Here is a 28000-nt window from a genome sequence, read left to right on the forward strand (position 1 = left end):
CAACTATGATAACGTTTTACCTGGTATTATCACAGAATTATTATTATGAAATATCATATTAATTTACATTATTTTATATTATACCTACCTATTTGTATTTATTATTTTATTAACATCTTATCCTTACCATAATAACATATTACCATGGTTTTGGGTTTATCAAAAGATTTAAACCAGTAATGAGTAAATACTAATGTAAATAATTTTGAAAAAACAGTTCGTATTTCGTTAAAATAATTTAGTAATTCTAGTTTATTTACAATTATAATTTACTGTGAGCTGTTAAGTTAATCAAAATCAAACTATTTGTATTTTATTGTGTGATATTCTTCTTGAAATTAACACTACGCTTGCTTTTTCAGGTAAATTATTCATGTTAATAAATGTTTTCCTATCATAACTCAGGCATAATATTAAATAGTTAATACCTAAATACTATTCCTAATTTAAAATTGAATTACTAATAAATGATTTAATGATGTACAGTAAATTATGTCTAGTCTGATACTTTGATGACTAAAAATAATGCAAAATATTTTTTTGACCTTCTAATATATTATAATATTTTATAACCACCTAGTTATATGTATGGTTATATTTCAATGGTTTTATTTTTAAATAAACATTAGATATTCTTAAATATATGTAACATGTTTGATTGTTATAAAAAATTAATATATTGACTGGTTAGTAATTATCATTTTTTAATTTTTATTAATAAACTCAACTATTTTATCTTAATAAAAAAAAAAAATATTTTTTCAAATATTTATTTTTATCTATTCAGTTCAATGTATTGTATATTATTAAATAATAATTAACCATTATAAATAAAAATAAAATATTGTAAATTACAGCTTAAGATTTATTTTATTAGTATTTTCACTATTTTGTTATGTTTAAACTTTGTGTAATATCTACGATATTAAATTAGGTACTAATAAGTAATAACTAAGTATAAACTGTGTAAAGACTTCTGCCATTTACACCTATATATTATAAATATATATATATATATATTAGGATCAATCGAGGATTCAAATAAAAACCCTATTTATATTTTGAATATGACGTTCCAATACTGTAGTGAGTACCTATCAACTTTTTGATGATTTTGTTTTTCTTTGTATATTCTGTAAAACATAAATACCATAAATACTGTTAATAAAAATATTATTTTGATATACATTGTACTTTTATCGTCGTCGATGACAGTTCTGACCTATTGTTTTATTTTTATTAAAAGATTTATATGAAAGCATTATAATTATACAAAAAGACAAAAAATAATCATATATGTAAATATAAAATAAAAATTTAATTACCACAATTTAAATTTGATTATTTTCTAGAATCATTTTAACTTCAAAAACATTATTTATTAATTATCTTAATTGTCAATAGTCAAAGTATTAATTACGTGAGTATCAAAACATGATTGTATTATTTAATTTATGTACAACATTTTTCAAATAAAAAAAATTATATCTGAAGATTATATTAATTCAAACTAAGATGAAATCATGAAATTCATGGTTCTTATTACCTACTCAGATTAACCAATAAAAAGTGTAGATACTGATTAAACTCAAATATTGTCCATTATAACATCACAACCAAAGTACTAAAGAAAATATAATCATAGAAGTAGGAATTGTATTGTTTTTTTTTTTTGTTTTTTTATGTTAAGAGAGATACAGCTAGATACTATTTATCTCGACGATTGGTTAGGTTAGCTTGATGTTGGTAAAATTCCTAGGTGGTCACCTACCTATGAACTAGCCACGGAACTATTTGTTTAAGACAATATCCCAAATTGTATGAAGTTAAATTGATGATTTTAACAAAAATCAGTTAGGTACTTGAAAATCATTGGAAACCACCATTAAATTATTTAAGTCACACAGTAACAGAACTCTCTGTAATCAATTTTTAAAACCAAAATATTTAAAAAAATATTTTTGGCCTTTTTTTATAATCTTCAGCAAAATAGCTTAATAATAGATTGTTATAGTCATTAATTAGTATATTATAATATGTTTATGTACATTTGTTAATGGTTATTAGTTGTCAACTGTTCGTAAATAATTTAAAACTTTATATAGGTACTAAGATAATATATCTACCATGTAGACCAGTTTTTCTTAACCTTTGTTTTATAGCTACACACTATTAAAATATTTAATAATTAATTTTAATTACCTAATGATGTAAAATTAAAAATAACAAAATAAAAAATAATGACAAAATTGATAACAAATAACTTATTTTTAGTCATCATAAAAATTATATTAAGTACCATTAATATTTGTAAATTGTGTTAAAATGTTTGTACATTTTGTGTCATTTAATACGCTTCATGACACGTTTAAACTTATCCAGCCACTCACTGGTTGAAAAATACTAATATGTAAACAATATACATCTTGGCTATAATAGTAATAATTAGTAAACTTATGTAAAACCTACAAATATGTTCATTACTAAAATGTTAATCATTATTGATACACATTAGTAAATTATATAAAATATAATTCATTATATTTTATTATTTTAGACTTAATCATAACTCCCTCTCCGCTATAAACATTTTCTAGATCCGTGTCTAATGTGATAAAATTACATATTTTATAATATCTTACAAAAACGGCCTTACCTGTAGACTTATAGACACTTTTATAACCATATTGTACTCACCATTCATGTTATATAACAAATATATATATGAGACTTAAGAAATAAAAATTGTGCTATTTTGACTATTTTACCCTTTCCTGAAAATGCATCATTTAAATTTTTTGCTTTTACACAAAATACTTTTCTTCTTCAATTTAACATTTCATGCATCGTGAAAAATAATAAAAAATGTTTATCGAGAAAAAAAATATTTTTTAAAATTGAATTATTTATAAGATAAGACAAGACTTATAAAGACAAAATATATGTACTCAGATTGGTAATAAACTAATAACTAATAACTAATAAGTAGATAATAATAACAAAATTGTAAATTTTATAATATTATATAGGTATGTACATATCATTATAATTCACATACCTTCAGTTTATGGTTATACTAATAAAATAATAAATATTAAATAACTAATTCAGTATGAATATAATTATTCAAGCCATCTATTGAACAACTTTTAAAAGGATTGTAATAAGTTTATTATCTAATAATCAAAGGATAAAATACAATTTATTAAACCTCTTCTGTTCATTATTAATTCACTAGGATTTCCAATAATATTGTCTATTTATGTATTACAAAAACAGAAGTGAGGAAAAAATCTCATACAAACTAGTGTGAACTGCACTAGCACCAATATCTTGTACAGTAAATGATAAATAAATACTAAAGCTATGTTAATTAATTAATAGTAAATTAACGCGTGTTATTAGAATAACTTGAATTTTTTAATTTATTGTAGTTAGGTACAGCTACAAAACTATAATTTTTTTGGAAGTTTAGTGCCTGCAGATTGAAAAGTCATGCCCCTTAAACTTGCGATCATTGCTTAAATTGTGCATGTCTTATTAATTTTTTATCACATTTTAACTAGTTTATTTGTCTATTAATAATTTTAATGACACCCTCAAAAATCAGTTTACCAAGCCGTTTTTTATTATTTAATTTTATTTCGTACAATGAATATTAAATTTAATAAATACATTGTATAGGTATTTAATACTTGTGATAGGTAATCATTGAAGCTGAATTCTCTTTATTTTTTAACCCTAAACGTGTCGTGAAGTATATATCTTGATCGATATAATTATTTAAATTTTTTATAGGTACATAGAAAATTACATTTATCAATTATCACATAGAAAGTAATATAATTTCAAGATTAATTTTTATTTCAAAATCTTTAAGATTTTGTAAATAGTGTTAACAATATAATATAAATCATAATATTGACTTAATGTAGAACAATATAGAACAATAACTACATTCCATCATCTAATCACAAATATGTTTATTTTGATAATACATAATATACGATTCTACCAATTTAATACCACCTAAGTAAGCTTATCGTCACTTAAGTAAGATTAGGATTAAATTATTTTTGTTTTTATAGTAAAATTTGACAAAATTGAATGCACCTATCATCAACTATAAAGTAAAACATATTTATTTATCACCGGTAGATCGTTTTCCACCCCATGGAAAAAAATCGGAACTTCTCCTCATACTTTTAATACCAGCGTATCGAATGCCTTTTTTTTCTTCTGGATCCCTTGACCAGTCGGAGAAAATAGTAAACAATGCATGAATTCCTTTGGTCATTTTATTTCTATAATTATTTTTATCTTGTTTAATCCCATTAAAATCCCTTTTATCCATTTGGTGTTCAAGTATTTCTCCATTATCATAACCATCTAGTTCACTTCTTTTTCCTCCCCAACTTGAAAATGTTTGTTTAGGTCGACCGTGTTTATCCGAAGCTCGTTTTCCTCCCCAACTGGAAAACGCTGGACGTTTTCCCCCATATGGATAAGTGCTTTGTCTTTTTCCGCCCCAACTGGAGAATACTGTCTTCTGTCGGCGCTTTTCTGGTAAATCCAATTTGTTTAGATCAACTAGACTCGAGGATTTTTCCAGTAGATCGCATATTTCGGTGCTAGGTTCTACTTGGCATATATCAAACACTTCTTGTAAGGATAAAATCTCATCTGACTTGATTTCTCGGTTAGTGAGTTTCATTAGAACCAGCAGCAACCAGGGTAAACCAATTTTTACCATGCTGGAACATATAAATTGTATAAAATAACTAAACAATTAATAAACATTTTAATAATCAAACAATCTTTTTAGCGTTACTTAAGTATAGATGTTTATTAAATTTCATGAACATTTTTAGATACTTTCTCTGTATGCAGAGTAATTCTTTTATCAGTAAATGCTCAGTATCTTAAAAAGTATTAATTTTAATTTTTTGTAGATAATTTAACGCCATAATATACTATAACATTTTTGAAAAAATTATATTTCCTAAGTTACTTACTTTATTAAATGACAGCAAACATTTTTAATTTCATATTCTAAAATCTAAATTATTTTTATAAATAAAAATATAATTTTGTAAAAGTATTTAATAATTTTTAATTTAGATTATCGGAGTAGAGAAGCATGAACTACGGAGATACACATACAAATGTTAGTCTACTAATCAACTAATTTAATCTTAAAATATTATAAGTACCTAATTATAGTTTTACTAAATTAACTACAAGTTTAAAATTCTGTTTTTATAAATCAATATTTTCAGTAAAACTACCTTGAAATATGTAATTAAAATTGTATATTAAAAAAAAAAATTTTAATGATAAAAAGAGAGTAATACTCTGTTGTACATTATAAATGTCGAGACGATCACTATTATGAGTTAGTTAAATTTGAATTAAATGACACATTGTACATGAAAAACGATTCTGAGCGGAAATAATCTGACAGCCTATAATATCACCTTGTGTATTTTGTGATATGTATTTTTATACAAAAAGCTATTAAATCTAAATCCGTTTATTTTACTTTTAGTATTACGATAGATAAATAAAAAAATGTTTAGGATTATGTGTTACTTAATTATTATAGGTATTAATTATTATTTATACCGTATCAGGCACGTAAATGGATGCTTATTTAGGGGGAAGGGAGGCGATCCGTGGCATAGCCAGGGGGGTTTTTAGAAGTTCACCCCCCCTCCAATATCAGGATTTGTAATTATAGTTTATATATAATTAAAGTTTTTTTTTTATATGCATGTAAACCCCTCCTTAAGGTAATTCCTGGCTATGCTGAGGCTTAAAAAATGAAGAATTAAATTTTCTACTTTATAAATTAGTTGGTTTATTGTTAATTAACAAAATAATAATAATATATGTATAATATACATATTACATAAATAATAAATATATTTATACGAGTATATACAATACTCCAGTGCCCGGTCGGCCGGTCGTTTAAAGGTCTGTCGTGTAGCGCACGGCTATAGATAGCCGTGGTGTAGCGTGTTCAATATACTCATCTATAGTGTTCACAATCTAAAAGTTACGTAATTCACACCGTGTTTTTTGTTTTTATCATAATAATAATAAGTTTTAATCGATACTTATATAATAACAAAATTAAATTAAAAATTTCTCATGCCGATTAAAAATGAACCTTCAATGAATATTCGAAGTATCTATACGGTTATTAATTGTTTTTCGAATTACACAAAAATAACAAAATTAAATTTGTGTAAATTCCTGTTTTTCATTAATATTTTTTGTTTTTATTTTTCGATTACCTAAAGATTTATTATCGATAGGTACTGTGAATTTTTAATTTTGACCTCTCCAACGTGCGTACAAACTAGATTTAATTTACAATCTATAAAACCACTCTCAAAGTTGAAAATCGAAGCATAATAATAATATCAAAAACGTATCCGTGTAGTCATACAAAAAAATAAATACATATCACATTGCAAAATCAATATATTTATTGCTCAGCTAAGAATCTAAAAATATAATTAAATAATTTTCTCTCAAAAATTTTGTTTTGTAATTAACACTAATGTCGCGTAAAATAAAATGTTGTTCAAAATATTGATACCTACTTATTGAGATAATGATATTATGATAATGACTAATGATACTATTTTAAACTATTCCATTTATTTAAAAATGATCTTATAACGCGTTATTATTATGGCTTAAATTTTAATTGTATTATTGTCACTAAAAGCAAAACAAAAACTACTTTTTTCGAATAAATTAATTATTTTAACCGTAATATAATTGTTTATTTAAAAGCCATCTAGCTATTATAGAAATTCTAATTACAGTTAAATCAATTATATTAAAAATGATTTATTTATTGTTCAGCTATATATAGGTACCTATTACATATACCTACGTGTTTATTATATATATAATATATCTGTTTATATATTTTACGGATGTATACAATAATAATATGGATTTGTAAACGAGGGGATCTTCTTTATTCCCTCTGGTGTAGATTTAACAAGAAGGATATTTTTTGTAGACGTGTCTCACCTTTTTGGTCATTGGAGACTATATATAGACAGGTAGTTAATTTTCTTCGTATCGAAATTTGATGAATGATTTTAAATTGAAAAATTGTTTTCTTACTTAACTATCGTCAATTTTACAAAATATTGATTCATGAACATAAATTAAATTGTGTTCATATGTAGGTACCCTCAAAAAAAATCTTTAAAAATCAATTTTAAAATTATTATTTACCTAAATAATTTTACCTATAAATACATACAATCAAACTAAATTATTTTTATTTAGGACTTTAGGAGTTACTAGTATAAATAATGTTTTTTGTATTTGGTACATATTTCAGCCATCGATCATTTAAAATTAAATAAGAACAGCATGACTATTAATTAATAAATAATAATATTGTATTTGACTCTTTTTAGTTTTTATGTTTCTTAACATAAGTTTAGAACACTTTATAGTTTATAATTTATATTGTCGTTGATTCCATCCGTTAGTTGCCGTATATCTAAATATTTTGATATTGCTGTTGAATAAATTATTACTAGCCAATATTAATAAAAATATCAAAATATAGGCATTTAATGCATATGAGCGTGTGATTAATTTACTTTTGATTTATAAATTAATAATTAACATTTATTAACATAAAAATATAATAATAATAATAATATTATTTTTATTCAAGTTAAATTCTGGAACGTTGGCACTTTTTCTCAAATCGATAACACCCGATAATCCAAGATGAATGATCGCCCGAATAGTACACTATTAGTCATTACTAGAATAGTTTATTTAACTTTTCATTATTATAATATTGATAAGACAAAAACTTGAACGTTGGCCCATTAAAAAACTTTTGTCCTTAGTTTAATTTTTTACGAAATCCAAAATTCACTAGCAGTAAAATAACGATTTACTACTTATCAAAAAATTTTAGATTGTTGTTATTGTTTAAATTGGAATTTTCTGTAAAAAATTTAATTTTGGGGTAATTGGATCATTAAAACATAAACCACTTTTTCCGCCACCAAATTTAAAATATAATATATTTATATTAATAATTTATAATATCCTAGGCTGACAAATCATCGCCGTTCAATATCGTTTTTTGTATACAATGACACCTATCATTGGATTCAAATTTAACACTCCTATATATAATAGTGATCCACACAGCACCTAATGTATAGCAAAGCGGTACCCACTTGACCACGCCTTTTTTATTTTTGATACTATTATGAAGAATAATTGTAGGTATCTAGTTGACTTCAATAACGTAGTGAAGTGCCTTAAATAAATATAGATGAAATAATGCATTCACTAAAAAATAAAAATCGAAAACAAATGAGCAGATAATATTTTACTTAACTTATTGTTTACTTTCATAACTATTTATTTTATTTATTGCTTCCTTTTCTACTTAAACATAAATTACTTTTTGATGTGGGTACGCGTGCAACTTCCGCTGAACTTAATCTAACCTTCTCTTTACCATTTCATCATTACTGTAGTTGTGCATCTATTAATATTTAATAATCATGATCCTTGATGAATATATACTTAATAAAGTAAAATAATATTCAATTAATATTATTTAATCACTTATTTTTAATTAAAGTCCTTAATTATATGATAGTTAAATAATTATACCCTTGTAGTTAATTACTATTACAAATTATTTAACAATTTAAAACTTAATATACAAGATACCTTTTATTAAGATAAAAATACATAAGAATATTCTTCGATTATTTATAGGAAAGACATGTCCGAAATGTTTAGCTATACAAAAACATAGACAATTTTAATTGTTATTCTACAACATAAATTATAAGATAAAAATAATTAAATGCAAATTGCAAATATCGAATAAAATAGCTTTCTTATTATCAATTTGTTATGCTTTATGTCAGTTCATAATACAGCCAACTCACGATATAATAAAGAAACTTTTGCTTTCTTCAAAATATCATTATACAATACGGAATATCAGTATATAACAAACTCTTCGACGGGGGACGAGGTGGCCGTGTGGTCTAAGGCGTCGGTTGCGGCGCAGCCGGTCGCTGGTTCGATCCGCGGTCACCGGGTGGCATTTTTCTTCGGGCAAGTCACGGTGTCCGGAGAATAAGTGCCGCCATCCCCCACCCCGGGGCATGGCAGAAACCTACGGGTGCCCCATTAGAAATTCTGCCACAACACACACACGTGTTTCTCCCTACCGTTCCCAACCTTACAGTAATAACCGATTAAAAACCTAATCCATCCCCAATGGCCTAAGTTGCCGCGGGTGTATTAAAAAAAAAAAAAAAAAAAAAAAAAAAAAACTCTTCGACATAACAAATTTTTTTTCAGTCCCTTGAACATTTTAAGTTAAAATTCGTTGTGCCATACGAGTTAAACGCGTTACTAGATAGATGATTATAAACATCATTTATCAAATTATAAATAAAATATTATTAAATTCCAATTAAAAAAATTAATTTTTCCTGAATTTTGTTTATAACTTATATTTATGAGTTTATGATCATTAATATTCATTTTCAAGTAATCACTTGTTGCTGAGGAGTGTTCCAAATTCTTCGAAAACTCTTCTACACACTGGAATAAGATACAGATAATAGTATAAAAGTATAAAAAATAATAATGTGTTCTAATAAGCCAAGTTTCGAAAAAAATCACATATGCGATTGTTCTTTTATTAGCTTTTAGAATCATGAATGTATTGATTTTACAATCTTCTGTGTGTAACTTTTTTCTGTGATCACCATTTGAGATAAAAATGGTTCAATTCACACTTTTGAGGTTAGTTTTTGTTTGAAAAATAGATCTAATCAATACTTAGTATAATTGACGATAACAATTTTAAACTAAAGATCTTGAAAATTGAATACTATAGGTTTTTCATAAGTTGTTTTTATAGCTATTTAAAAATATTATTGATAAATAGTCATGATTTTTTTCTATAAACATTTAAAGTTTAAATTTTGAATAAATATTTGTCAAAACACTAACATTTGAAAACAATTTTGTAGTTAAAAATTTAAAAATATTAAATTATTCTATCGCTAAAAATCTTAAATACATGCAATATACATTACACATTTTTTAAATGTATATTTTAACTTTAATTTATACGAAATTATATATTTAATTTAAGAATATTCTAAGTATAATAATATAATATTTTGTATAGTTAAATCACACACAATGCAATTTTTAAATGCAATATTTTTGGCAAAAATTAATTCAATATATTTTTGTGCTTATTTTAAAATAAATTATTTTATTAGGTATATCAATATAAATATATCATAATATACACATAGTAATAGGTATAACTGACAGTCTTCGCTTAAAATCATATTTCGTCTGTAATGATTTATCATAAAACTCAATTTTTTGAATATACATTATAATTGCATTTTCTGTATAAAAGAGCGGTTACCAACTTTTCCTCCTTTTTATTGACGGATTTCTTAAAAAAATACTGATAAATTAAAAGTTACTTTTTACTACAATCTATGGACGTATTGAAATGTATTTGGCTTCTTTACTTTACTTAAATGTTAAACCAAAAGCCAAAAGATAACTTATTTTTAGTTGTTGATTCTCAATCTTTTCATATCCACAAACTTGTCAAACTAAGAAATTCAAACACATTGAAATTTGAAAAAAAATTCAATTTGAATTCCTACAACTAGAATAGTTCATGTATAATAATTTAGTCCAATATGCATTCAAGTATGACAGTAAATTAAGTTTAATTGATTTTTAATAGGTAATTGTAAAATCTGTTAATACTTCTATTACCTACTATAATAGTTTATAGATAGTAGTATGTTTTAATATGTGTTATGGTTAAAGTTTTAAAAGTTTGAACATTTAAAATTTAAATAAGATTCAGTTTAAAAAAAAAAAACGATTCTTGAGTTCGTGAAAATTTGAATTCAATCTATCCTTACTTAGGTTCTACGAAAATAAACCGATTAAAAAACCTGAGTACTGGAAAAATAAAGTTTTCATATGTCCAAACTAGAATATAACAAACCAGTGCCTAAATATTTAGTAATATTATATCTACACAATATATTTCATACATTTTTAAATACAAATGAGTACATAGTATATCATATGACCAGGTTTATTGTGTTATATAATATATCTTTGTTTATATATAGGTACTTAAAATATGTTTCACATTCTCAATTTTATCAGTAGGCATTAGATAATATTACTGTATAATCATCATGCTATTGCAAAGTTTATTTGAAGACCTCTACGATCCTTGCAATGACTTGACTCAACTCATTTAATCAAAAACTTTGACAAAACCCATATTAATTTTCCTGTTCAGAAATAGTTAAATTATGAAAGATAATTATGTTTTGACACAAACCTATTGTTATAAAGACGTAAAAACAATACCTATACACGTTTGATTAAGTTGTTTTAAAATGAAAGATTGTTAATCAATTAAAATTTAGTTAAAATATAAATAATATCTTTTATCATAGAATACTATAATAATAAATTCTATAGGCAGGTTTGTTTTTATTTATTTAGGGTACAGTGTTTTTAGTTACGTATGTAATATATTATATAAGATTCAATATTTTTAAATTATATATACGCAGTAAACAAAGTAGTGCAAATAGTAAAGATATTTTCTTTTCCATAAGAATCAACAATTCCCCACAGAATCATTTTTAATTAAATATAATCATGGGCGTAGGTAGAAAATATTTTCTGAGGGTGTTTTGGTCTAGTTATACATTAAGTTTAATTCACAATACTTATTTTAAAATTGTTTTATCTTTAATTTCGGGGGGTATTTGAACACCCAACCCCCCTTATCTACGCCCATGAATATAATATATAAATACTTAAGTATATGTAATATTGTGTCTATATGAAAATGTAATAATGTTATTTAGATTATTTTAAGTTTTCAGTTAAAAGTATAAATTATTATTTATTAAAAAGAAAATCACATTAAATTCTCCAGAAAAATAATGATCAATATTTTAAATAATTATATAATTATTATAATTATTTTTTTATATAATTTTTTAAACTCAGGTTATTAACTCAATTCTAATATGCAGTGGCGTAATTATGACATTTTAACCTTTTTACAAAAGTTCTTAGATGTCCTTTAAAAACTTTTTCTTAAGAATTTTAAAAGTAAAATGAATATGTTTTTCTTTGGATAATTGTTAAATAATGAAGTAATTTATAATAATTTAATGGAATTTGTTAGTAAAAACGCATAAAATTGTTAAAATTAAAAATCAATAAATCGTATTTTTTCAAAAACTATTAAAAAAGCTTATAAATCTTATAAATTGTGCTCAATTTCTTAACTAACTTCTTGTCTCCGAATTCTACATTGGGAGATTACATTATTTATTTTTACTACTTAATGAAATTTTAATTTTATAAAATAACATTTTGTCGAAACACTATAGTCTCACTTTGTTTATAACCATTAAAAACTTAAAATTTTATTTTATTTAATAATTAAGTCAAATTTACAATCTTCAACTTATATACTTATTTATTTAAATATTAAACTTAATTGATAAATCTGAATTAAAAAATAATTTAGTTCTATATTATTTCATAAATATATTTATATATTAATTATTGTATAATATGATATACTTTAATACACAATTGAAATTTAAAAAAAGAATGGCTAGAAATATATCGTTGATTTTTATCAATGTATTACTTAAATAATAATTACTTTATGACTGCTTAATTAACTTAAGTAAAATTATTTAAGTACAACTAACAATCTAAGTTTAATACTTTCTTAATTAATCTTACTGATATCGTATATCAAATTAAAATCCCTTTATAATTTTTTTCCAATTTTGTTAAGTTGTGCGGGTAATTCATAATTTTTATTTCAATAATTTAATTTTCAATAAATACAACATATTTATACTGAAAAATGAATAATTTTTTTACATAAATGATGTATTATCAGTTATCTATACAACTTAATATAATCTTTTAAAATGTGAGGGATTAATAGTGTAATGTCTTAACACTACTTAAAAATAATTTATTCTTTCATTGTATACCTAAGTGTCCTTATTATTATTTATATTAAAGAAGTTTATCGAATAATGAATTAGCTGCAATTATAAAACCTTATGATGGCTTGGAAAAAAGCAGATAATTAAAAAATAAAGTGATGTGTAGCCAATGAATTAATTTATGTTATATGTTTAAATATTTTATTATTTTAACATAAACAAATATTACGCTTTTATTTTACTTGATCATATTCTGAGCATAAAATTTTTTACTTTGATTAGGTTTTTACTTTAGGTAGGTATTTTATTTTAAGCTTGAAAAATATCAATTTTTTTTAACACTATTAATAAAATTATTAATTACCTAATTTAAAATGTATTAAATATTTTTTTCATTTCGATGTTGACTTACATTTTTTAAATTTAGATTTTATTACGTTGACGTATAAAAATTAAAGCTTAAATACCTTTGACAATCTGAAAATAATATCTGATGATATACTTATTAATCCGCCAAAAAAAATAACAAGTAATTTAACACAAAATAAATTTATATAAATATTCTATAGTTGCTTATAATTATAAATATTTTTCATGAATATAGATATTAAATCCACACAACTGGTAAAGACGTATAGTACATAAATTGTATTTCTTTGAGTAATTATTATTAACATAATAAAATAATATATTTATATTATTACTCAGTATAGTAGGTTGACACCTGTTCTATTTTTTTAACACAAAAATTTTAATTATTATAACCTACCTACATTACAGTTGAAGTATAATTAATTTCTATTGACTGGTATTTTAATTTAATTTTTCATAAATTAAGTAATATTTTTTACTTTTAACCAAATATGTTAATGGTTTGGGGATAAATATCTGTATTATTTTAATTAAATAATAAGGTTTGAAAACCTTGTAATTAGAAAAAACCTGCAAAGTTATTTATTAATAAGCATTCAAACCGATATTGTAAATTTTTATATATTAGGTACATTTTTATTAATTTTATCTTACCTGTATTATTGCGTTGGAATCCCTACGGCTACAGTTATCGCCACTACCAGATCAGCTTTTAAAAGGATATCAAGAGAGCGCTTAAAGATATATACTCCCCGAATGCGATGGGTGGCGCTTTATTTCTTTTGCAACAAGTAGGCGTGACGTGTTGTCACACGCATTGGCATTTATTTTTATTGCAATTCACATACATACTCCTATCCTATTCTATATGATAATAAAAATATGGTAATATTATTCTTTATACTGTTAAAGGTTTTTATATGATTATTATTATTTCAACGAGTTATTTTTGTATCTTTTATGAGTTCATACACCGTTAAACTGTTCAAAAATAATAAATATATAATGTAGGTACACAGACTATTAATCTTGATGTTATTTGTTTCAAGCATGTTGGAGTTATTTTGGTTATGAAACAAGACAATTTTTGCTGATTTAGTATTTTAGTAAAACATTAACATTACAACAAATTAATAAACCAATAAACATTTTATTTTAATTTATTATAGAAATTATAAATCACTACATGATAATTTATGGTCAAATAGTAACAACAAGTTTTTATTTAATTTTATTATCAGACTCGTCTCTATAACGATAATTTGAATTCGTTGATAGTCTTGAAGCTGTTGGATGTTTCCAACTATTTCCTCTCCGTCCTCTTGTAACCCAGAAATAGTCATCATCTCCCTCAGCTCTTCTGTCGATTGTTAACCACATTGGTTCATCGACGTAAAGTGGTTTTTCTAAATGTCCTTCAATAATAAACATAATTAATAATTATTGAATATTTTTAGGAATTTTCCTTCGTATTATTTTACAAAAGTTTACAACCAAAGTGGCAAAGTATAATATTTTAAGATCGTACATAACTTAAAATTTAACCTACAGATAGTGACAAAAAACTTTAAAATGTTAAATATTTTTTTAATAGTACCTACATAATTATTGATTTAAATTTTTTACTTATACTGGATTAAATGCATTTATTTAACAATCAAGTATACCTACCCGAAAAGAATTGTTTTATTTATAATAATAATGAATTATTTTTATTGCAGTTATATCAACATTAGTGTTCAATATACTGAATAATTTTACTACCCCATAAAATGACTGTCCACTACTCCAATCATCTTAATTTTAAATAATTATAAGTTACAACTTATTAACTACACATTAAATTTGTTTCGAAATTATAATTCGAATTATAAAATAGAAAAATATTGTTTCATAATAATTTTAAATTAATCGTGTAAAGCAAAATGCCTTCATAAACATTTATAATTTCCAATAATTATTATAATGAGTACTTTTGTGAAAATATTACTTCGTATATAGTTTACACAAACAAGATTTAAGTAAATTTAAATTATTTGTAGATTTCTTTCGAAGATAAAAGTTAGTCATTATTAAAATTGAATCAATTTTAACTGATATTATTTGTTTTCACCTTAATATGCCACCTAATTTTAATTCATATTATAATTCAAATTATCATTTAAATAACAATAATTGTGTAGAAATTATCTGAAATTATAATATTTTTTTTGTATTTCATAAAAAAAGTAACTCATATAATATGAATATAATTTTATTATTTATAACCCAAATTTATATTTAAATACCTACTTCTTCACATCTATTAATAGCATATTTATTTTACCATTTAAAGTATTCATGTTGTATTTCCTCTCCAAGTATTGTTTAAATTTGGGTTCCGGACTATTTCTTCGACCTCGTGAAGGCCAAAAATTAGGATCGTCATTTTCACCCAAAACTGCGCTGATATCGGCTCTTGAAATTCTTGCGTCGCCATTTATAAGCTGTAAAAATTACAAATTTTGATTTTTTTTACCAAATGTTTAAGTATTCACTACTGTGACATTCCGCGGTGTCACGTTTTAAAGCTTCAATAATACGTTTTGTCTTGGATCTTATTTTATAAACATGAGAGTCGGTTTTCACCTTCTGTACCTTTATATATATATACCTAATTCCAGGAATTCGTGTTAGGAGTGTATGCAAAGGAAACAGTATAATAGTGTTTTACGAATATGAAATTAAATTAAACATACGTCGTTATGTTATTTAAGTCTGGTTCTAAAACTGTATTATTTAAATCTCAGTCATGTACTACACATAATATTTTAAAACAATTTAAATTATTAAAATAATAAAAATAATTTCTATTTTTCATGTTCGTTTAGGGACATAAAACTGAGCGTTAAAATTATATTTAAAATCTCTTGAACGATTATTGACTGTGACTATAACCCATTTTTATTTAATGATAATTTAGTATCAAATATAAATAAATATAGGATTAAATATTTTTTTTTTAATTGTTTTGAATATTTAAAAATCTTCATTTATTGATCTTTTTCAAATTCCTCATGTAATATTTCATAAATTATCATTCCATGTACATTGTACACGTAAATAAAACTTTTTTTAAATAACAAGTATATTATATATATATATTGATTAAAGTTTTAAAATAGAAATGGCTACAATGTACCTACAACACGCAAAAATACCCTTCTGTCATCCAAGAGTGTACGACTAAATTATTAAAATAATCAAAGTATAATATTATTTCTGATTTATTTAAAGAAATAAAATAGTTTAATTAAAAACTATTAAAATTTTTTAACAAGTTTATGAATACACTGAATCAACAATATTTATAAATACTTAAATATCTACAACTAAATAGTTTCAAAATAAAAATAATTAAAAAGTATTTATTAAATATTTGATTAATTCACCTCATCAATTGAAATTGATTAAATTATATACTATGATATTTTATTCAAACATATTATTTGTTAAAGAAGTTAGAAAATTGTAAATATATTAACATATTTTTTTTTAATTGCCAATAAAAAATGTTTTGCTTAGTCAAAAACCTAAAAAAATTAGTTCAAGATTTTTCATAAGTTTTTATTAATAAAATTTTTAAAAAGTGACCGTAAAATCGCGAAAATTAGCAAATTATTTTTAATTAAAAATTTATAAAAATTTTAATATTAATACCCTGCAAGTTTTAAAAATTTAATTCTAGATTCTTTATTAGTTTTTAAACCTATATTCAAATAAAGTCAACTGGATAATCGTATTTTATGAACCATTTAAATGTTTACGAAATTCGTCAAAATCACGGAATATTTATTAACTACGAATATATCGTTGTAAAAATGTATAAAATATTGAATTATTACAGCTAAAGATCTGAAGATAAAATACAATCACAATTATTTTTTATACTGTTATAGATATTTCAATTCTAAATATGGGCAAAATTATATATTTTCATGATAAATGCTGATGTTAATTGTTTTGTTATAAAAAATATTACTCACGAAGACTTAAAACTTAATGAATTTGACTATATTCAATGACATTTTTAAAATACGTTGAATGTAGATTACTTATAAGATATTCTCCATTTATACTATGAATCTATTCACACTGTTTTACATTTAAGTGGTATTGACTTAAAATGTAATAATAATAATTAAATATTAATACATTTTTTATATATATTTTTATTTTTATTTTCGACAAAAATTAAATAAACCTAGCTACGCTTATACATATGTTAATAATAAAATAAATGACTTTATAATTATATCAAATAATAGATCATGAAATCAACTTATTGATAAATCATACAATTATGTATTATTGAATTCGAATTAAGCAAAATCATTACAACAACCTATTCTATACTTACTATACAGTAAAACAATACCCACTTGCTCGCCTTTTTAAATTCTAATTTCTATACTCTTAAAAAGTATAATTTATTTAAATTTAACATACTATTTAAAACATTAAATATTTTGAATTTTTTTAAAAATTAATTAATTATATTATATTGAATTATGTTTCTTCTTTAATCAGAGTTTATTGTGGTTTACTTATTATTAGTAAAACAAAATATTTTTTACTATATGCCAAACATTATTGCTAATACAAATACTAAAAAATAATTTAATATCAAACGATGTACCTGTACAAAATAGGCGACACCTATTAAGTATAACTTTGTTCTTGCGTCCATGAGCTCCATGACGTCCAGTTCGAATGTCCGTCTTTCCTTAGGAACTACGTGTATTTATAGACCTTACAACCCTTACATTATTATGTTTACACGTACCTTAGTTTGGACACACCAGGTGATCGCAATGATTAACTCTGGGATCGGTACCTACTCCCATTTTAATCTTGTTCATGACGCTGGATACACACCCTAAGGTTATTGAATTACATTACCCAATCCTCAGAGCTACCCCTACCATTTATGAATTTCGACTAGAAGGCCGACAAGGATTGTACAAGGCATGTGACGACATGTTATTTTATTATGTGTTCAAATAACATTTTTTTAAAAATAAAAAAACCATATTACTGGATTATATTTGTTTTCTCTCGAAATAACCTATTTTTCTTTTGTAGGTCCTTTGGGGAGCCTTTTCTGCGGCGTTTATCATTAACGTGTCACAATGGTGAGTAAAACAATACTTATAGTACTTATACTCTCTTGTAATTAATCTAACCTTCTAGTTAATCGCTGTCAGCCACGTTTCTTGTAGATTATATAAATACTTAAGCGCGTCCCAACACTATAACTTATAATATAATTTAATATGTCTGAAATGGTTATTATAATGGTATAATAGGTATTGTTTGATATGTTTGATACAGAAATTCAAATTCTGTGGGGGTGGTGACTGCCCAGAATGGTTATTGGTTCAGATCAATGCACTTTCAAGAATGGTGAGAATATTTTTGTTTTATTTTTTATTCTTATCCAACTCTACATAAAGCTTTTATATAAATATCTACATCCCAAATTTACCAAATTTATCAATTAATCTTTATTAAATGATATTTTCATTGATACATTATTACATTACTATACATTATTATTACATTATTTGTCCGTCTAAAAAAAATATATGAATAATTTCGATTTATAAATACGCAATATTTTTACTGAAAATGCAAATTAAATTAACTCATTACTTATTTTATGCTTTAAATATTATGTAGAAGAATAGTTTTCAAATTTTAGTGTTGGTTAATTCAATTTGAATTAAAATTATATTATTTTCCCAGACATCGATTAAAATGAAACTATTAGCCCAGTGCACGGTTAATTCATTGCTCGGAGAACCATTCAACGTAAGTTTATATTATTATGTTAACGTTATGCTATTATGTCTTTTTATTTATGATTATTATTAAAGCGGTGTAAAATCTCTTTTTAGCAACTCATTGTTTTATACTTAAAAAATACGTTAACACATAAAAACAAAACAAAAAAATACAATTAGTTAATTCAAAGCAACTCGTTAATCTTGATTGGTCTTATTTATGGTGGTTGCCAACAAACTTTTTATTTCTGTTATTTTTTCATAAAATATAATCTATTGGGATTTGAAAAAAAGCTATTATTCTTCATTATTAGGTATACATCCACTATTTTTTTAAAGAAAGTTATTTTTTTTTATTGTTACAAAGAATTCTGTACTCGGCTTTTATTCTTCACCTTTTTAAGACACACCCGCTAAACATTACAGATAATATCATTTATTTTTACGTAATGGACCATGTAAGTGCGTAAATTTTTGTCCGATGTTTCATAAAGACCTTAATAAATCTGATTATCTTTAGCGAACATTTTTTAATGGAATAATAGCATTAACTGATTAAATATAAGACTATGTTGGTTAGAAAGACCTTATATTCTTTACGATAGAATTTATAATTTTTCATTTTTGTTTGATGTCTTAAAAAAATGAGTTTTCTTAAGTAGCTTAATGTTGAACAACTTATACGTATTGCAATAGATCACACTTTTCACCGCTTCTATATGATCGCAGAATTTGATACATCGTTAAGAAAACCTATTATGTGAGCGATGATACAATGCCGAATAATTAATGACAGCTTTTGTTTTGTAGTTTGAAAAAGCTAAGGAGCTTATGGCTGATGCTAAACTGGGTAAGTTTAATTGTTTTTTCTTAAAATATAATCCTACTAAATGGTTAGCCAGTTTATGAATATTTGAGGTTAAGATTATAATGTAATAGCCAATAGATACTAGATAAAACCTTCAATAATTAGATTAAATATTAATATTAATAGAAAGTACACAAATCAATTGAATAATATATAACAAATGGTTGTTATGTATTGAAGTACGGTAAGTAGTGTATATTTCATTTAATAATACTACGCATTATACATTTACAATATAAAACTAATTAAATTATATCTATTTAAAATGACTTCAGAAATATTGTTAACATTTATTTTAAGCTAATATTTTACTTAATTTTTTCTGTCTTATTTCTTAACAAACGTAATATAATCTTTTAATAATTTTCAACTTATTTTTATTCATGCAGTAATACAAATTAAAATTATTAGTTATTAATTTTTCGTTTACTATCCTAACATACTCTTATAATTAACTGTATATTTATATAATATAGTAGATATCTTGCTATTTATTTATATTTCCATTTGCTATTGCTGAATGTTAAATAAAAGGTTTATTTATAATTAAACATATAACATTAAAGACTGTTCATTTATGCTATGGCGAGATATTGAATAGAAACGACATTTTTTGTATGTAGTTATAATGAGGTTACACTTCCGCTGTCATCCAAAGAAACTTTTAATCCTAAACACAAATGATCTATTTTTTTCCCAAATTTATCTTATTAAAAATGTTGAGTGGATGTCCTGCACTCATACACAATAACTATGATTTTATTATTATGGCTTTACTTAACAGTTCTTTGATGCTCATTGTACACTATATAGAATCTCTTTAAGGTGTTTTCTTCTCAAGACCATAAATCAATTTTTATATTTTGTATCGTGTTATATTACGTCCCATGGACCTGGACAGAATTTTGAGCTCTAATTGATTTATAGTATAAAATTTGGTAACGTGGTATATCTTATATTCTCCAATAAAACCATGCTAAAGGAATTAGTAATTAGTAATTATTTATTTCGTTTATTATACTTATGGAATTATCTACGAGATATCAACTTTATATTTGTATTGTTTTAGATAGATTCTTGTGGCTATAAATGCGTAGTATAATTAATGTGCATGAGGTATTCTAAATTTTTCATCTTATAAAATATTTATTTAAATAATTATGTACAATATACATAGGACATATTTTACAAATTTAATTCAAACATTCCAAAATTTAGTGGATTGCAGATAAAATAAGAAATAATTTAAATAAAAGCTTGTAAAAAGACAATACTTACATCTAAATACCTATATTTTTTTAGTGCTATCAATTATACTTTTTTCAAGTCTTAAGAGTATTTATTATAAATGACAATTTTATCAAAAGAAACAAAAAAATTATTTAAATGATGAACATATTTTTCTCGATCAGTCGACTGATCGACACTTGGTTTCTATTGTGTGCATTCTGTTTAAATAATATTTTTAAGAAAATGTTATAAATTATTTTTTTTATAAATAATATCAAATATATTATAATTATAAGTATTAATATTTTAATGTATTAATACACTAGTATAAACTATTATATTCGATATATCAACTAATCCCTCTAGAATACTCGAATATAACTAATATAAGAAATCTTAAATATTCTGAAAACAAATTTACTTTTTTTTTATTTAGATGTTGAAAACTGTAAAGCCTGTGTAGCCGCAATCACATATATTCTAAAAAATGCTGCTTGTCATGCTGTTTCTCAAAATTATCTCTCTAATGAATTACAACAAGTATGTTATTAAAATATTTTAAATATATACATATTATATATTTATTATTAGTTATAACTATTTTAAGCAGTTCATTAAATTATTATTAAGAGGCTTTATTTAACTTAAGAGATCACTGGAAATTGATAGGTTTAGTTATTTCTTATTTAATTACACATAAATAGGAAGTACATGAACCTAAATATTAAGTTAAAATGCATTATATAACATTTTAAATTTCACTAAAACAGTAATGTTTTAATGTTATTATTTTTAAACTCGAGTAAAGCTTATCTTAATTTTGTTTTCATATGTGTTGGAATAGTTGATACTCGTCATGTATAACTTTATAAAAGCTATAGAATAAAACAAATTGTTACTTTCTATATTTTTATAACTGAATAAAAAACTGATAACTAATATTATACCACTCATTTACAGATTGGTTTACCTCGTGAACATGCTTTAGCGCTATGTAGAGTATATTTGGACAATTTGTCACAAATTACTAAAATGTTGAAGAACGAATCTTTGCAAATTGGTCGTTTGGATAATGTTGATATATCCAAAGGAAATGATGGCGAATATGTGATGAAATTAAATTATTGTAGTACATCTAAAATTTCAAAAGCAGATAAATTCACGTTGACAAAAGAACAAATTCAACTTTTAATTGCTGGTATGTAAATTCTATTCTTACTAATGTATAAACACTAAACTATTTACTCGATTGAGTATACAAGAAAATATTAAATATTTTTGTGAGAGTCTGAGAGTAGATATGCCAAATCGCATTTATAGGGACCCAATTTACTTAGGTAATAATAACAATAATTAAGGTAATAAATTATAACATTTTTTTAATTAAAAATATTAATTTTCTTTTTTAAAATAAATTTCTTTAGTAATCTAATCTGTGCTTATTTTTTTTTTTCTGTAAATCGTGAACGCTACCATCCCACATTTAATAATAATTTGTATAATTTACTTAACCAATTAATAAATGTATTATATTATGTTATTTTAAGACGAATCTTAAGAGATATTATCTATGATTAAAACATTACACATGTATAATAAATAAGGTAGGAGCGTCTAGGTTTATTCTTTGGTAATACCTAGCTTGCATTTTTAAAACTTTACGTAAAATATATTTATTCTACTCTAAATAGTCTATGAATATTTTAAAAATGTATTAATTTATTTATTTCATGATTATTATAATATCTAATCATTCAAAGATGTAGTTATTAAAATAATATGTCATAATAAATATTACAGTGTATGTACGTATATACATGTACCTTTAATAGGTATACAAAATGTATGCCCCAAATATTACGCTCCCATGTGCATTAAAATAGTAACGAAAAAAAGTCTGTACTATATTCGTAGGTAACAGTATTGAAATCTTTCTCTCTCGCAAATATTATCCTATTGTTATAGTATATTCCCACTAGACCCTGTTAAAGTTGTCGCCAATGTCCATTGCAATGTCAGATTTATAATATTATACATAGAAAAATGAATTTCCTTGTAAGGTTCGCTGTGTATGAAAAACAGTGATGGTTGTTAAAAAATAGCCAGTAACTCACATTCCTTTTCTATATTTTCTGTATAAATCTTATAGGTATATAATAAAAAAACTATATATGAAATTTACATAAATATATAAATTATTCAATAAAATGCAATTAAATAAACAAATTCCAGAATGTATAAAATAACGGTTTAGCTTAAAATTGTTAATGATAGTTTGTGTATAATAAGTGTATTTGTCTTTGGATACTATATTATTAAATTTGCATAATTGTATAACTTTAATAATTACTAGAAATCCCATTATTCAGCAACATTAAATACACCCATTTTGATTTTTGCTGGGACGTTGATTTTTTATTGTTTTGTAACTTTTAAATGTCATATTCATATTTGTCAATGGTCAATCTAACGATCGATTAAAATAATAGTTAAATTCGCATAGCTACTGTATTGTGTATAGATACACACAACTATAATTTAACTTCTGAATGTTGTTAATAAACCACTTGTGCCGATTTTATTACATTGCTTACTTTTATAACAAAATCAAAGAACAAATAATATTTAAAAATGATTGTTCTCAAATACGTATTTTATAACTAATTAACTGAAACGATTGCAATGTGAATTAGTCTTTGGTGTAGGTATATTATTTAATATTTTAAATTTCAGAAAAAAAAATCTCATTACACAAATATATATTATAATATGGTCTTTAATAAATTCAATGTTTAATTCTAATTAAAGAAAAAAACAATCTTCTTATGAATGCAGAGGTCATAAAAACCGAAGATTAATGCAATTAAAGAAACATTACATTTATTTTATAATGGTACAAGGTGCATATACATTCAATAACTTATCAATATTCACTACATTCTCATATAAATTAATACCTATAAGTATACTACTATATAGATTTTATTTTAATTAAAATATCCAAACAATATAAGTTCTATTTCGTTGTATTACAATCAAACATCGTAATATTATGTTACTGCAATATTTAACAATTATCTGTAAAAATCTGAATTTAACACTGTTTCAAACTTAACAATTCTTAATGACAAATATTTCTTCCTGAAAAACTGAAACTTTTTAAGCAATTGGTTTCGAATTAAATTTTTTATTTTCAATTTTCTTTCTACACTTTTTTACTTCGTTTACTTTTCAACTAAAATTATTACGATTTATTTAATACTAGCCGAACCCGTGCACCTTCGTAGCTCGTTAAAAATCCTACCTCTTATATGTCTCAAACGACTCAAACTATATGTGTTAAATTTGTTGGATTTCTGTCTGTCTGTTAGTTTGTCCTTTATGCATTCCTAAACGGCTGTGATAAAATTTAGCACAGAGATATATTAGACCTATGGGCAGAAGATAGGCTAAGTTAAAAAGTAATAAGCCTAACTCTGGGAGATGCTCAAACAGACATTTTTAAATGTACGATGGAAATTTTTGTTTATAGATGGTTAGGCATGATTGTTTCCATAATAGCATTATAGCAACAAACAAATGACAGACAGACAGATTATTACTATTGAAACTATTATCAACCATCTATAAACAAAAATTTCCATCGTAAATCTCAAAAGGTGTGTCGATTTTATGCTCTTTTTACCCTTTAAAATGCGAATATTGCAAAATCCTTTCTTAGTGCACCTGTATATAGTAATAAGTACATTTACCGAAAATTTCAAACAAATCGGTTTAGTAGTTTAGTAACGTTGATTCCATCATTCATTTAAATATAAAGATTTGACTTATTTTCAGTAGAAAATACTTTTATACATTATTATTAGTTGTACAACTCTTAAATATTATTTCTATCAATAACATAAATACAGAAAATCACTATAGAAACATATTATAAACAAATAATAATTTAAGAAAAAATGCACACCTATGTGGAAATTGAGATTTAATCAAATACTCAATATCTCAAGAGTATTGAATTTCAAAATAATATAAAAAGTATGTTGAGAAATACATATAGGTAGGTACTTACTATACATAATGGAAGTTAAGAACACCTACTTATACAATTCGATTGTTTGAAATGTTTGAATTAAGTATATCTTATTACTTACTATAGTTATTACATCGATGTTATTAATTTGCTCACCTATCTATTTACATTTAAATATTAAATTCAGTGTTCAATTATTCTTTTTCTGTTTTTCGTACCACCTGTTTCATAAATAATTACATTTCTGTATTGTTTACATTTCTATGCGTATGTAGTGCAAATGAAACTAGGTATAATAATTATTAATATTTGACTAATAATTTAATTAATTCTTTATAAAATATAACTATTTAAGTCCTGATTATTTTAAATAACAGTTTATTAAACCTTTTTTAGTATTTATTGAAAAAATTGCTGTTTGCGATATTTGGTACCATAATTGGCAATTTCAATTTGCAAGTAATGCACAAGCAAACACAAGGTTTTCAATATTATCATAATCTCATAATATATCATTTTTTTTAACTAGCTATTATTTATCAACGATTCATACTTTCTTAGAGCTTTGCATATAACCACACAAATTAATCAAAAAATACATTTTACAATACCAAAACCGTTAACAAGTTTTGTTATGGCCGATAGCCCATTACCATACACTGATACACTATACCAGCGTTTCCCAAAGTGGGCGATAGGGCTATCCAGGGGGGCGATGAAAATTACAAGCTTAATTAATTTTTTATTGCGTACTTATGAACCAAATATCAATACATTTTTTTATGGTAGGGGGGTCTATAATATTTTTTTTACAAGTATGGGCAGTAAAAATAAAACGTTCAGGAATCACTGCACTATACAGTCCAAATTCAGTATTTATCACATTTTGAAATGTTATCGAATTATTATTATAGATACGTAGGTAGTCCAAATACCACGATGTAGATAATATTTCTTCTCTACATCATGCCAAATACTATCCCTACTATTGATAATTTATACAACAAATTAAAATCGACTTTTCCACAAACCACAATATCATGTAAAAAAAAAGATACATTTAGGGTACTGGAGATTAAATGGTTAATACTCCGAGTTCCAAAGTTTAGAAGCTAGAAAAGTTAAACATCTACCTAGTGAATAGTGATCCAAATATATATTTTGTAAACTGTGGTTACGCAAATATTTTTTTAAGTATGCCAACTTATTGAATACTTACCCAGCCTCACAAGTCACAATGAAGAAAATTAAATTAAATATGACTTTATTATTACACTACTACCTACTTAATTTTATATAACCCAGTCGACAGTCTTCTATTCAGTTTATGCAACTAAACAAAAAAGTAGCTTAAGGTATCTCGTCCTTGAGTAGGTATCTCACTGCAATAGTCATCTATAGGGCTGGGGTTTTAATGCCCCGAAAATTCTTAAAAAATGCAAAAATCACTTAAAAAACTAAAAAAATTTACTGTAAAAGTGCTTTAAATTGTATTTATTATAGCTTAAAAATTAGAAAAAAAATTTATATTTTTTAATTTTAAAGTATTTGTTACTTGTATAGTTCTGGTCTTCTGGATATAATAATTGGTTACTAATTCAGTAATACTTATAGAGCCTAGCTATAATAAAATTCTTATCGACGATAACTTGTCGTGGTTGCTATATAATTTATTATTTGTACCGTCGGCAGTTTGCCGAAAGTATATTATTAATCGAAACAATTTTCGTTCATTTTATGAACAAATTGTGAAAAAATGGTCTAAAAGCTAAGAAAATGCACTAAAATTGCATTTAAGGTTAATTTTGTCAAAAAATGCAAGGAAAAAATTACTTTAAAATGATCAGTATCACCCAAAACACATTGTATACTTACAGAAATACGGACCAACGTTTCAAAACGCATTTCAAGATGCCTTTACATCAAAATCCCAGCCCTAATCATCTACATGTATATTATGTTAAATTTGAATTCAAAACTAAAATCTGCTACTTGATAGAACCGCTAATTAGCCTCTATTTATTTCTTGATGTTTAATAATACATTTATTTTTGTATTACCTAAAGTGTATTAGGTTGAATTTAAAATATAATTGTTGATAAAATTGTTCATATATCCGCTATAATATATCTTAGAGTTACTAACTTTTAACTTGTGTAATTGATCACCTATTTACCATATAATGCACTTATGCACAACATAAGCCCAATTTGTTATAAATGTATAAACAATACAAACTTATGTAAATAATGTAAAATATAATTTTACTTAAATTATTCACTTTAAATTTATTTTTAAAAACATTTTAAGATAATTCATAATTTTAAAAATTATACATTCTCAATCAGTCTTTAAAACTACATTTATACACATTAAATTATTGTCCGTTACAGTATTAATTGTTTGTTATTATTTTCAGAGTTCAGTGACGTTAGTAATCAAATGAATACATTAGCTCAAGAATGCAAAGAATAAATATTTTCAAATAATTTACTAAGAATATAATATGATTAATTAGTAACTATTACTACAAGTTACATATCATTGTCAATATTTAAAAAAATAAAATAACATTTTAATTAACGTG

At 24.0% G+C, this 28000-nt stretch overlaps 3 protein-coding genes across 3 annotated transcripts; 1 reads left to right on the forward strand and 2 right to left on the reverse strand.

The window, feature by feature from the left end:
• Positions 1–86: 86 nt before the first annotated feature.
• Positions 87–27996, forward strand: LOC114124009 (COMM domain-containing protein 4). Its single transcript, XM_027987165.2, has 8 exons — positions 87–362; positions 18582–18631; positions 18831–18902; positions 19245–19310; positions 20093–20132; positions 21817–21920; positions 22341–22578; positions 27833–27996. Exons 2-8 carry the CDS (start codon positions 18629–18631, stop codon positions 27886–27888), a joined length of 579 nt encoding a protein of 192 aa, XP_027842966.1. The 5' UTR covers positions 87–362; positions 18582–18628; the 3' UTR covers positions 27889–27996.
• On the reverse strand, positions 3842–14262 carry LOC114124008 (uncharacterized). Its single transcript, XM_027987164.2, has 2 exons — positions 14112–14262; positions 3842–4754 (listed from the first exon to the last, which is right to left on the reverse strand). Exon 2 carries the CDS (start codon positions 4751–4753, stop codon positions 4142–4144), a length of 612 nt encoding a protein of 203 aa, XP_027842965.1. The 5' UTR covers position 4754; positions 14112–14262; the 3' UTR covers positions 3842–4141.
• On the reverse strand, positions 14600–18267 carry LOC114124010 (uncharacterized). Its single transcript, XM_027987166.2, has 3 exons — positions 18136–18267; positions 15784–15943; positions 14600–14872 (listed from the first exon to the last, which is right to left on the reverse strand). The coding sequence occupies exons 1-3, from the start codon at positions 18193–18195 to the stop codon at positions 14679–14681; spliced, it is 414 nt and encodes a 137-aa protein (XP_027842967.1). The 5' UTR covers positions 18196–18267; the 3' UTR covers positions 14600–14678.
• Positions 27997–28000: the final 4 nt, after the last annotated feature.

The sequence above is a fragment of the Aphis gossypii genome, chromosome 2 (assembly GCF_020184175.1).
Source record: "Aphis gossypii isolate Hap1 chromosome 2, ASM2018417v2, whole genome shotgun sequence".
Classification (NCBI taxonomy): domain Eukaryota; kingdom Metazoa; phylum Arthropoda; class Insecta; order Hemiptera; family Aphididae; genus Aphis; species Aphis gossypii.

Excerpts from the sequence above, each read along its gene's own strand:
- LOC114124009 (XM_027987165.2), top strand. Across the intron at positions 18,903-19,244 it reads TCAATGCACTTTCAAGAATG|ACATCGATTAAAATGAAACT; the intron begins GTGAGAATATTT and ends TTATTTTCCCAG. Across the intron at positions 22,579-27,832 it reads AATTCAACTTTTAATTGCTG|AGTTCAGTGACGTTAGTAAT; the intron begins GTATGTAAATTC and ends TATTATTTTCAG.
- LOC114124008 (XM_027987164.2), bottom strand. The coding sequence starts at position 4,753 with ATGGTAAAAATTGGTTTACCCTGGTTGCTGCTGGTTCTAATGAAACTC.
- LOC114124010 (XM_027987166.2), bottom strand. The coding sequence starts at position 18,195 with ATGGAGCTCATGGACGCAAGAACAAAGTTATACTTAATAGGTGTCGCC. Across the intron at positions 15,944-18,135 it reads GTGTCGCCTATTTTGTACAG|CTTATAAATGGCGACGCAAG; the intron begins GTACATCGTTTG and ends TAATTTTTACAG. Across the intron at positions 14,873-15,783 it reads CAACATGAATACTTTAAATG|GACATTTAGAAAAACCACTT; the intron begins GTAAAATAAATA and ends TTATTATTGAAG.